The following is a 13,311-nucleotide window of genomic DNA, read 5'->3' as shown; positions in this document are numbered from 1 at the left end:
ATATGTATGTATGTTTATTTTAATATTCTCATTTTTATGTTTATTTATTCTGTTAATTTATTTTACTATATTACTTGTGTTTTGTTTTGTTTTGTGCGTTGTCTCCGTCCGTGGGTCACTGCAAAGGGTGCCAACTGAAAATCAGTGCTGGGTACTTTCGGTGCCCAGCTCATACTGAGGTGGCAACCCTTTTGGCTTGGGCACGTTGCCACCTTGTTTTTTTTTTTTTCTTTTATCTGTTGTGTGTTTGTATGTGTTTTTATTTTTTTTTATATAATTAAGTAGTGCATTTTTTTTTGTGTTTTTTTAAATGTATTAATTAATTTTACCATATTTTTTTCTTCTATTTTGTGTTTTGTTTTGGTGCATCGTGCCCGGTGCCGAATAAATGATTTTTCTTTCTTTCTTTCTTTCTTTCATTCGATTGCTTAACATCAGGTGATCCATAAAGGCCGGCAACGCACTTCTAACGCCTCTGGTGTTTCAAGTGTCCATGGGCAGCGGCGATTGCTTACAATCAGGTGATCCGTCTGCTCGTTTACCGTCAAAAAAATGCAAGACGACCGCATCGCCGCCGCAACGCATAATGTGCCCTCGCTCTAAGTTAGTGAGCTAAGCAGTAGGTAGGTAGCTATGCATCGGTTAATGACGAAATGTGTTACAAAACTCTTGCGTTGTGTTTCGTTGTGTGAGTGAGGTTACCGGGAGGTGCCGGGAGGCCCAATTTCCCCTTCTCAATTATCCCAATCCCCAATTCCCAACAACTCTTAAATTGCTAGCCCCCAAAAGGCCGGCAACGCACTTGTAACGCCTCTGATGTTTCAAGCGTCCATACGCGGCGGTGATTGCTTACAATCCGTCTGCTCGTTTACCGTAAAAAAAAATTTACGACGACCGCATCGCCGCCGCAACGCATAATGTGCCTCCGCTCTTAGTTTGTGAGCTAAGCAGTAGGTAGCTATGCATCGGTTAATGACGAAATGTGTTACAAAACATATTAGACTAGCTGCTTCCGCGCGGTTTTACCCGCTCTGCTCGGTTCCTATGGATAGTAGCGTGATGTTTTATAGCCTATAACCTTCCTCGATAAATGCGCTATCCAACACAAAAAGAATTATTCTAATCGGCCCAGTAGTTTCGGAGATTAGCGCGTTCAAACAAACAAACAAACTCTTCAGCTTTATAATATTAGTCTCTTAGTTTGTGAGCTAAGCAGTAGGTAGCTATGCATCGGCTAATGACGAAATGTGTTACAAAACATATTAGATTGTGATGTAAACTCGACTAGTGTTGGCAATAAGCGACGCCGACCGGTTCCAGAATACGGACGTGTGACGATATACTTAGTGTTGTGGGTAAGTTTGTTGTTGCTCGATGTTTATATCGATAGATTGCTTTTTGTCGATAGTTTTCTTTATGTAATATAGTGTCTAAGATTGGAGAATTGTCACATTAAAATTTAAAGTTAAGTTTTGGTATATTTATTTTATTACTTTTCTGTTTACTATTTTAAATGGTTCCGTTCTGTAACCGAAGTATACCTCAGAAAAATTTAGGAAAACCTGTAATTAACTATTAATTTTTATTTATATTATTTTATTCTATCGTTGTTTGTTCTCTAATACAATGAAATAAAAATGGCTACTAATTGGTAGGTACAGCGTAGGATCTACAAGGTGAACAGACAATAAGTTTAATGATTTTTTTTATAAACTTCACAGGAAGCCTATGGGCCACACAGTCAGCCACAGCCAGCCAACCTGCAATTCTTTATTAAAAGGATGCCTGTATCCAGCAGTGGATTCCTTCAAGTGAGTGATGATCAATATAAATGAATATATGAAATATCAGACATTTCGTAACACCAAACAGATTTTTTTATCTTTATCTAAATAATTGTACAATTTGAAAAAATAGTGAGGTATACTTAATGTGACAAAAAGCCAATTAATTTGCGTGAGTAAACCGTAATTTTTAGTTAATTTAATGGGTTTTATATTGTGTATCATCTATCATATACCGACAGACAAGAGGTAAAGCAAGCAGTTGTTAATACCAGTCATGAATATATATTCATTTAGCTAATAAATTATGTATTGTTTTAGGTCATTAAATTAAATAAATAAATAAAATTAAGCACATTCATTAACATATTTATTTAACAAAACTCATTACACGAACCAACAGCCATTATGACCATAACCTCTTATAACTACACACACACACAACGTCACGTCTTTTATCCCCGAAGGCGTAGGCAGAGGTGCACATTACGGCACGTAATGCCGCTATACAATGTACACCCACTTTTCACCATTTGTGTTATAAGTCCCATGTAATAGGGGGTGAGCTTATTGCCATATCCTGGACACAATTTCAAACTCCGAGAAATTTTCGAAAATCCGAAAAAAGTCCAATAATACTTTGCCCGACACGGCAATTTGGCAGTCGCACTTGCGACCACTCGACCAACGAGGCAGCCTCTTATAACTAATTATTTCAAAATCAATTAAGTAATTTTAACATTACGAGTATTATCGATAACTTCCATCGATACCTCACGTTCGCATCACTACAAGATAAACGTCGTACTCTCGCTATCGACTATCGACACGCGAGCACGTCAACATTGTTTGTTTACACCGAGTAACAACAAAAATATAATTTTATCATTCAGTGCTCAGCCGTTTCCGAGACAGTGTCGAATAAATAACTGTGATGTGTTTTTATTGACAAAAATGGATAACATTTGCGTGAACGGTAAGTAATTTAATATTTACGTTTTATTTTGTTAAGTAAATTGTGTATTTACCTATTTTAAAATGCCTCACCCTCAGCTTCACTGACGGACATACTGACAGACTATTATTTATTTCTTTCTTTCTTTGTTGACGTTTCAAAAGTAGGTACCTAAGAATATTATGGTTTAATTGGAATAAAGGATTTGACTATTTATTTATTTGTTGACATTTTAAAAGTACCTACCCAGACTATTATTTATTTCTTTCTTTCTTTGTTGACATTTCAATTTCAAAAGTACCTAAGTATATTGGAATAAATTAGGTATTTGACTATTTATTTATTTGTTGACATTTTAAAAGTACCTACCCATTTCTGGTTTGATTGGAATACATGATTTGACTTTGAGTTTGACTTTGTTTATCAATGAATAACATATGTCTGTTATTTGCCAGTTAAGGTAGTAATGAAATTAATCCACAATGAAATTGGATAGTTTCCTAATAGTCAAATTCAATACTTTTATCGAAATGTCAAAAACTATATTTTGTATGCAATAGTGCATTATGACGTCATTCGATTTTTGCGTCAAATGGCAGACTTATTTCTAGAAAATTAACTAGAAAATTAAATAAATAAGTATATCGTCAAATTAATGAATGAAAGTACGATTATTTTGGGATATTTTATTGTATTGAAATGTCAAAATAATTTATTTTTGACTGAAGAAACTACCCAATTGGCGCCAAGTAAACCGATAGCAGTAGCTATGAATTTTATATTCTTTTGTTTCAATTAAACTCCTTAATTAAATATTTAATAATTAATAATTCAAATAATTTGTAGCGTAAATAAATAGGTATATTGTTAATTGTGGGAGAGCCATGCTTCGGCACGACTGGGCCGGCTCGACCGGAGTGATACCACGGCCTCACAGTAACCTGACGTGAAACAACGCTTGCGTTGTGTTTCGTTGTGTGAGTGAGGTAACCGGAGGCCCAATACCCCCCTTCCCAATCTTCCCAATCCCCGATTCCCTAAAAACCCTTAAATTCCTAACCCCCAAAAAGCCGGCAACGCATTTGTAACGCCTTTGGTGTTTCAAGTGTTTACCATCAGGCGATCCGGCTCGTTTACCGGCTTATACTTACCATAAAAAATCTTCTTTTCGTGTTGTATTATTTATAAAAGAAAAAATCAACATGTTTAACAGAAACATTACGAAATTAGGACCTAAGCCAAGCTAGGATAGGTCACTATTTAAACTTAGTAAGATATCAAGGCTACCAACTACTTAGTAAGAAATAAGAAAAAATTAACATAAAACGATTAATTTCATTCATGACACAACAGCAGTTATTAAAGGAAAAATGTCATTTAATACAAACGAGTTTGTATAACCAATGTTTGCAAAATTTATACATAAATTGTATAATAGGTATAATATTATTATACAACACTGTTTTATTTATACTATTAGGTATTACTTAAAGTGCAAAGTACAAGGCTAAGTCATTGTGCGACCCTATTTTATCAATGTTATTTTCTTTGACAAACGATCTTGAATGAGAAATTATTTTAAATCGTTGCCCCACACAAGGATTTTTTTATGGACCACGCCTGTAAACGACCTGATGTATCACCTGATGGTATGCAATCGCCGCCGCCCATGGACACTTGAAGCACCAGAGGCGTTACAAGTCCGTTGCTGGCCTTTTGGGGGTGAGGAATTTAAGGGTTGTTAGGAAATCGGGGATTGGGAAAGGGGGAATTGAACCTCCGATAGCCTCACTCACATAACGCAACGACGAAGGTTCACGTCGGTTTTCGGTGAGGCCGTGGTATCATTTTCTCCTGTATCGTGTTCGTGTGTGTGTGTGTTTACAAACATACAAATTCATATACACATCACACTCAGACCCGGAACAACAATTTGTGGATCACACAAAGAGTTGCTGCGTGAGGGAATCGAACCCGCTACAGGAAAAAAAGGGGGTGTGCCTATTGCCATATACTGGCCACCATTCCAAACTGTGAGAAATCAGCAGCAATACTTTACCCGACCCGGGAATCGAACCCGAGATGTCTTGTCTGCCAGTTGAACTTGCGTCCCCTCGATCAAGGAGACAGACACTTTGTGTGATCCACAAATTGTTGTTTCGGGTCTGGGTGTGATGTGTATGTGAACTTGTATGTTTGTAAACGCACCCACGACACAGGAGAAAATCCTAATGTGGGGAAACGTTTATTTAAAAAAAAAATGCGTACGATACGTGCGATGCTTACCTTTGCAGTCAGTTATTTATTTACTCACGTATTATGTCAAGTCGTATCGTGTGTAACTTCAATTGTGATAATAATACAATTACAATAATAACGGTTTGTTTATAAATAAAAGTAGCTCAGTGATAAAACATAACAATGAAACATGTATTGTGTAAATAAGTAAATAAGTAAATAACAAAAGAGCGTGTCTGTTATTTATTGAATGAGTAGACAATAGCAGTGTGTTGATCTGTACTCTTACTACGAGTTTGCTTTACGTTTAAAGTAATCGAAACGAGAGCGCGTTCGGCGCTCTGGATTGGCCGGAGCAACTGAACCAACCCATCACCGCCGAACGCGCTCTCGTTTACGTCATACTAAGGTTTTTTTTCTGGGACAAGCCCGCCACAACCTCCCATACCGCTACGCTCCTGTGCACCAGCATCTACAGTAGATACAAACATGAAAACACCGGAACGCTGAAGTCCAGAGTCCCAGAAAGGCTAGAAGGCCCTTTATATATTACAGAATTACCTAATCAACTTGACATCTTTTTTTAATGGCGGAACATCATTAAATGATCAGCCCTACTGGACCCCATCCGTGGTGGTCTGATGACTCTTTGAGGCGCGTGCGGAACGCGACGCGCCGCACGCCGTCCGCAGGCCCGCAGTTACGGTGGCCGGAGATCATCCCGCGATCCCCGACGCCCGGAGTGTCTCTCGCGACGGCTGGGGCTTGAGGAGGTTCGTTCCCTCACGCGCCCCGCCTCCTCCTTAGCTAGCATGACTGCTTCCGAGAAACCCCTAGATCTTAAATTAAACATTCTTAAGTACATTTTAATATCTATATTTGTTATCTCAATGAACTTGTTTGACGTACACTGAGAATTAGATAAATCTGTCTACATTGTTTTAGTTTACAATAACAATTATGTATGAGATCTAACATAGATGATAACAGTTAATTTTGGTACTTTAGTTACCTGCCTACTTTATTTTCACACAAGCAAATAGTCTATTCAATGTTTTAAGACAAATTACTGCATTTAGTATGGGAGAGCCATGCATCGGCACGAATGGGCGGCTCGACCGGAGTGATACCACGGTCTCACAGAAGACCGACGTGAAACAACGCTTGCGTTGTGTTTCGTTGTGTGAGTGTGGTTACCGGAGGCCCAATTCTCCCCTTCCCAATCTTCCGAATCCCCGATTCCCCAACAACCCTTAAATTCCTAACCCCCAAAAGGCCGGCTACGCACTTGTAATGCCTCTGGTGTTTCAAGTGTCTATAGGCGGCGGCGATTGCTTACCATCACGTGATCTGTCTGCTCGTTTACGTGTTCCATATAAACAAAAAGTACTGTGTTGTTCAGCTGTGCTCATTTTTTTAGACACCCGAAACACCAGAGCCGTTACAAGTGCGTTGCCGGCGGTTCGTGGCAATGCTATTGCCACTTTGAATGGCAATAAAAAAAACTTATTTGAAATTATTTTTGTCTTGCAGCCCCTGCCCACAAAGGTGTGAGCAGCCTTGAAACAATGTACACAGACTTCGACGGATGGGTGACCAGATTCAACTCGTGTTACAAAAGGTAGGTAATTACTTATTTATCATCTACCATTAACAAAGGTTAAGTATCTCACCTACTGTTGCGTGATGGGACGATGGCCCAGGGCGACAAATTCTGGGGGGCGCCAAGGTCTGAAGTTGGAGTCTCTTGCCTCTCCTGATGCAAACCCTCAAAACTGTGCTCTACGCTCTGTGCATATAAAGGAAAGATGAAATTCTTAATATAATTTTACTTGCAATCAGCAAAAAACTTGATATTACTTCCCACAAGTGGGCGCCACAATATTTTCGCCCGGGGTATCAGTGGCCCTTATAGTATAGTGGCACTGCACTGGAACAGTTGATTCTTTAAAAATTAAAAGAACACAAAAAGTTAACGGCGTCATTATCCTCAACCAAAAGTTAACAATTCTGCCGATTGAAACACTTTGGTTCTACTCCCAATCAATCCAATAAGAATAAGGATGACTAATAAGCTCATCTATGCTGCTTAATGCACACGGGAGAATAATCGATTTGTAAAATCGAGATCGAAGGTTTTTGAAAGAAACACCCAACTACTAAAGGGATTAACTTAAATGTCAAAATTTCAATAAATCCTAATTTTGGCGCATCTCCTATTATATTACGATAACAATAATTAATCCTATAATTAATTTTACACAACATTTTTATTAAATAATTTATTTTGTACATTTACAGATCACCAGAAATACGCACGACTTCCCGCCAAAATAATTCCAGACGTCACGATGACAGCGACCTCTATGACAGAGATTACTTTTTAAACGACTTGCTTCTAAGGCAAAGGCAATTACGGCGTTCAGCCAGGAGGCCATGTTTTAATTTTTATAAAGAAAACGATGGATTTATATCCTATGATCATGTTTATTATAGAATTATGAGCCAAAATGGTGATAAAAGTGTTGTTTACCAATATATTCGGTCCAAATTATAGTTTAAGCCGTTTGTGATATGTTATCAACTGATATAAGACTTTATCTTTAAGGTGACAGGGTTCAAAATTCTACAAATAAGTGTAGATTATTATTTTTTTGTACTTTGAACGAAAATGTTATGTCTCTCTTTTATTTGTATGTAAAAGGATAGAGATAGCTAGATTGACATTGATAAAGGTCTCGATTTCGATTCCTGTGTCGAACAAATTGACTTTAAATAGACGTTTTGACTGCGAAATTTTGATATTTTTATTTTTAACGAAAATTACTGTTGGAACGTACAAAGGTAGTTTCTTTTTGGGGCTGGTAGTCCCAACTTTGACAACAGAATAACGATCCGTCACTTAGTCGTAAGATTTTTTCACCAATTTTCAACCTTATGTTCTTGTGATAAAGTTGAAAATTGATTGAAATATTTTGACTTATCGACCGATTTCTATCGATCGATGGATCGATCCAGAATTCGAGACTACCGACCCTAAATGCTTGCGATATAACGGATACATACTAAAAGTAAGCGTCCACAGGCCCGCATCGCACGCATCGTACGCATTCCGTATGACGTCATCGGTACGCATCACATGTAGGCATTGCCGATGATGCGGTCCGTACGATGCGGATCAGTGGACGCAGTTGTATGAGTTTCTATACAAGACAAACTAAAATCCGTTGCGTGCGATGCGTACGATGCGGACCTGTGGATGCGTACCTTAAAACCACTATTATACCTAATTAAAGTATGTAATTAAATATGTAATCAATACAATAATTGTGATATTATGGGGTAGATGTATAATTTGTAAATAAATAAGTTAGTTTAAGACAAATAAGATTTTGTATAGTGGTATTTTTTTAATGTTACAAATCCGCCACACCCTCTAAATACGTCTGCAATATCAATACCCTTAGTATGAGTTTGGTTTACGTTGAAAAAAACTATGATTGGTCGGTGCGAAAAATCCAACCAATGAAAACGCCGAACGTGCTCTCGATTCAATTACTGGTACTGATTGGTTAGTTTATTCGAGCCGGCCAATCAGAGTCCCGAACGCGCTCTCGTTTCGATTACTTTAAACCTAAAGCAAACTCGTACTAAGGTAACTCATCCGGGACATTTCATTAAAATCCGTTCAGTAGTTTCAGCGTGATTGACGGACAAATATCCAAACAAACAAACTTTTTACATTTATAATTATTAGTGTGATATTTAACATAATATTACTTACCTTTATAAATATATAGAGTGACTGGTAATTAGTGAACGATATTTTTTTTTTTTTTATTATTTTATTTATTTAAAGGGCTTTGTCGCTTGGCGACCATATCGCCCAGTGCAGGAAAAACAAAGTTTGGTTACTTATTACTAGCTTACGATCTACTTATCACTAATTTGTACAAGTGTTGTGCTTTATCGGACACTGGAAAAGCAAGCATGGAGTTACAAAGGCCGATGTCATTCACTCTTTGCGGACCAAAAATACTAACCCTAGTATTTTCATTCCGGGCACATTCCATCAAAATATGAAGGACATCATCAACCACTCCACATGAATCACAGCATGGTGACGGAACTTTTTTCATTAAATAATTAAACTTATTTGATGGAATATGTCCGGAACGGAGTCTTAAGGCGATAGTCATTAAATTTTTATTAAGGTCGCAGTCAATCCACGGAACCCGAGAAATCTCTGGCTGTATAGTTCGATACCAGATCCCCTTTTCTTTTGATCTTTCATCAAAATACTCCTGCCAAAGATCGAAACACTTATTTTTTGCTCTTCCAAAATAGTCCGAAAACAGTGGGGTAATATTCATGGGAACACCATCAACACACGCTTGTTTGGCGAGCATATCTACCACATCATTTTCTTCATATTGAACATGTGACGGAATCCATTGGAGACGTACCATTTGGAATTAGATTGAAGTTTTAAGATTAATTCATATATGGCGTAGGCTGTCGGAATACCTCGCATGTGAGAAGTGTTTCGAGCCAAATGTTGCAGCGAACTTTTGGAGTCTGTCAGAATCACAAATTTATCACCGCTGACTGATAGAATATAGGATAAGGCTTCCAATATAGCAATCAGTTCAATATGCATAATAGAAATATCTGAATCAATCTTAATCTTCATATGACTTATTAGAATCGGATCCAAAAAGGCTGCGCCTCCCAAATCTTTATCTTTGGAACCGTCAGTAAAAATTGTATGATAATCTGGATACTGAGTGAACGATATTTAAACACGTGATTGTACTCATGATTACAAACAACTATTGCGCGCGAATTTTTGTTTTTTTGTTACTGTCATAAAAATAAACCTATTGAGTATACAAAAAAGTTTATTTGGGAAAGTTGTTTATAATCATATCCTTCACTAATTACCATATGTACCTACTCTCTTTAATTTTGTATTTATATGTATAATAAATAAAACGAACTAAGTATACTAAGTCAATTATTGGTGCTATATTTGGGCAGTCAGGATATTACTCGTATGGTGTAATAAATATACATATTATGGTGAAATAAATAATAACAAGAAATTAATCTGTATTATTTTTAACACTTCTTTTGTCTATACTTACCTACTTCCTCTATAACTACTAGTTTATTCTGTATTTTTCGATTCAAAAGGAAGGAAGGAAAATTCGAAGTGAACTAGATCAGACTCTTACTGACTAAAAACCACCCCGTTCCTACTCCTGCTTTTCGAGCCGGAGTCTCGGTAAACCCGCTAGGTAGTCCGCAGCTCCGGACCAGGCATCAGTCCTACCGGGCCCCATCTGTGGTGGTCTGATGGCTCTTTGAGGCGCGCGCAGCCGGAGCCCCGGTAACCTGCTACATTGTCCGCAGCTCCGGGTTAGTTTAACCCACCTACAAAACAAATTGATAATAATATCAATCTCCGAATCACAAAATACTACACAATGGCAATAAAGTGCCAGAGATTTTGTCGTTAAATTCATTCATTCAATATTTTATATGTGACAAATATTGTACCCATATTAACCAGTTTAAACTGACCCTCGATTGCACAGAAAGACCATATAAAGCGAGTTCATGATAAACTGGATTTTAATAATGCCAGTATAAATTGACCTTCGAATGTGCAGAAAGACCATACAAAGCGAGTTCATGATAAAATGGATGGTCAACAGATGTGTAGTGTATGTATATTATGTGGTGGGCAATGTACCTTTGCCCGGACGAGGTCATTGCACTCGTTCAGATCGAAAACAATATAATCTTATTTATTTCTTTGTATTTTTGTACATAATAATATTTGTGTTATGTACTTTTTTATGGAACGAGCAGATGGATCATCTGTTGGTAAGCAATCGTGACCGCCCATGAATACTTGAAACACCTGAGGCGTTACAAGTGTGTTGCCGGTCTTTTGGGGGTTAGGATGTTTAACCTCACTCACACCACGAAACACAACGCAAGCGTTGTTTCACGTCGGTTTTCTGTGAGGCCGTGGTATCACTCTGGTCGAGCTGGCCCAGCAGTGCTGAAGCATGGCTCTCCCACACTTAAAATGTACTTATGATATATATACGACAGCACTTCTATGGCAGGCCAGAACTGTGCGCTTTTCGCGAAACTTTCTGCTTCGCACAGTAAAACTGTGGAATGAGCTGTCGTCGGCATTATTTCCGAATCGAAACGACCTTCGGCCATCAGACCACCACAGATGGGGCCCAGTAGGGCTGATGCCTGATCCGGAGCTGCGGACTACCTAGCGGTTTTACCAGGGCTCCGGTTCGAAAATCAGGAGAAGGAACGGGGTGGTTTTTAGTCAGTAAGAGTCTGACACTCCCTCTCGTCTCGCCTAGGGTGGGATAAATCATTGGATGGTTTTCCCACTTTAAAAAAAGAACTGGAGAAAGCAGTTACAACTCACAAATGGGTTCACAGCCCTTTATTTTTTAGAGATCGGATCTTGCCGTCAAAATTTGAACTCATGTAGCTGTATCAACCACTAATTTAAAAAGTTCAAAATTAATAAGTAGGTGTCAGGGTCATAATAATTGTCCTTTTAAACTGTAAGTACAAATCATGGCCACTCTTTAAAAAGGACAATACACTCATGTCCGGACAATTTTTACGGCGGCTCCGTGATTAAACTGCTAAAGGAAACGACTTAAATGCCATACAAGCTTCCTTGTGCGAACTGCTAGGGAGTGGAACTCCTTGCCGGAGTCTGTGTTTCCTGATGGGTATAACCTGGGTGTCTTTAAAGCCCGAGTGAATAGGTTGCTTATGGGCAGACGTGCTCCACCGTAGGCCGCATCATCACTTACCATCAGGTGAGATAGCGGCCAAACGTCGACCCATTAAAAGTAAAAAAAAAAACAATGTCAACAATTTATTTTATTTAGGAAACAAACAGATACTATCTTATAACTAATTGTAATAACATAGCCAACACTTAGGTAATCCAAAAGACCGGCAACACATCTGTGACTCCTCTGGTGTTGCGGGTGTCCATGGGCGGCGCTGATTGTTACTATCAGGTGACTCGTTTGCTCGTTTGCCACCTATTCCATAAAAAAAAACAGTTTCCACACTTAAACTATACTTTCCCGCCAAGAACAATGTTTAAAAACAGGTATGAAAAATAAACAATAGGTATTTAAGTATCAGAAATATAACAGTTACTTGTATCAACGATAAAAAACAATAAATTAGGTACCTATTTAGGTAAGAAAGTAGATGTTGATTTTATTTAATCTCCTTGATCATTTAATATCTCAGAATCTCTGCCTATCCCGTCGCGACAAGCTGAATTTGTTATCAAACATCCTTCCGCGAATCGTAATGCCATCTATTGAATACTTTGCGTGCTGTAAATTCGATTTCTGTTTACTAGATGGCACTGTTCTCTTAAATATTCATTAAATTGTTTTTTTATAATCAAATAGAATTAGGGTTAATTTGATTGTAATTAAAACTGTTTCTTGTCGTCTCGTAGACAGGTCAAATAAAGGTTTTGAGGTCGGGCTAAGCATTATCTAATCAGTTTGTAGACCTAACCGGCATTTTATAAAGATATGAATAATAATATGAAAACAAACTGTTTATTTACCATGTTTTTCAATTTCTATGAGTTTTCGATATTTCGGCACTGTTGCAAGCGCCATGATCACGGATAAACTAATAAATATCCCGTTTCAAGTTCCAATTCTAGTGTTAGTGACCATGTCAGTTTAAAAACTTATAAAGTTTGTTTATTTTATTCCAGCGCCTACTGTCTAGTCTAGCTAGCTATTCAGATTCTACTAAATATAGATAATTACCTACTTTATTAATTAGCTTATCATAATCATTAATTTATGTAATTTCAGTAGCAAGTTGCGTATCAATTTAATGCTTAAAATTACCTAATTAATGAATCCTATATAATAAACAAATAGGTATTAAGACATAGCAACTAGGTATTAAATAAGTCCTAGGTTTTAAAAGATATCAAAGATTTACCTAAGTCATTATGACTAAAATAAAAAAACGCGGGCTCAAAGTACACAATAATAAAAAGTCAAATAGCCCTAATACATACACGTACATTACAAAAACAATCTTATTTCTAATGTGCTAAGGTTTTAATTTAATTACATTCTCAAGTAGATAATAGACACATTAAAAAAAGAATTCAAATAGCCCTAATATACACACGTCATTACATAAACAATCTTATTTCCAATGTACTAAAGTTTAAATTCAATTACAATTGCTATCATGGAATTTACTAAAAATCTGTATTTATCTATC

The 13,311-nt window shown here is 37.4% G+C and overlaps 1 protein-coding gene across 1 annotated transcript; it reads left to right on the top strand.

The window, feature by feature from the left end:
* Positions 1 to 2,574: 2,574 nt before the first annotated feature.
* LOC118278633 (uncharacterized) lies at positions 2,575 to 9,144 on the top strand. Its single transcript, XM_050703821.1, has 3 exons — positions 2,575 to 2,760; positions 6,511 to 6,598; positions 7,279 to 9,144. The coding sequence occupies exons 1-3, from the start codon at positions 2,739 to 2,741 to the stop codon at positions 7,532 to 7,534; spliced, it is 366 nt and encodes a 121-aa protein (XP_050559778.1). The 5' UTR covers positions 2,575 to 2,738; the 3' UTR covers positions 7,535 to 9,144.
* The last annotated feature ends 4,167 nt before the right edge of the window (positions 9,145 to 13,311 follow it).

The sequence above is a fragment of the Spodoptera frugiperda genome, chromosome 24 (assembly GCF_023101765.2).
Source record: "Spodoptera frugiperda isolate SF20-4 chromosome 24, AGI-APGP_CSIRO_Sfru_2.0, whole genome shotgun sequence".
Taxonomy (NCBI): domain Eukaryota; kingdom Metazoa; phylum Arthropoda; class Insecta; order Lepidoptera; family Noctuidae; genus Spodoptera; species Spodoptera frugiperda.
The sequence above is the reverse complement of the archived record's forward strand: the minus strand, read 5'-3'. Positions and strand labels throughout refer to the sequence as shown.

What these genes read in the sequence shown, in the direction of transcription:
- LOC118278633 (XM_050703821.1), top strand. Translation starts at nt 2,739, where the DNA reads ATGGATAACATTTGCGTGAACG. An exon ending in GGATAACATTTGCGTGAACG is followed by an intron (nt 2,761 to 6,510) that starts GTAAGTAATTTA and finishes TTTGTCTTGCAG; the next exon opens with CCCCTGCCCACAAAGGTGTG. An exon ending in TTCAACTCGTGTTACAAAAG is followed by an intron (nt 6,599 to 7,278) that starts GTAGGTAATTAC and finishes GTACATTTACAG; the next exon opens with ATCACCAGAAATACGCACGA.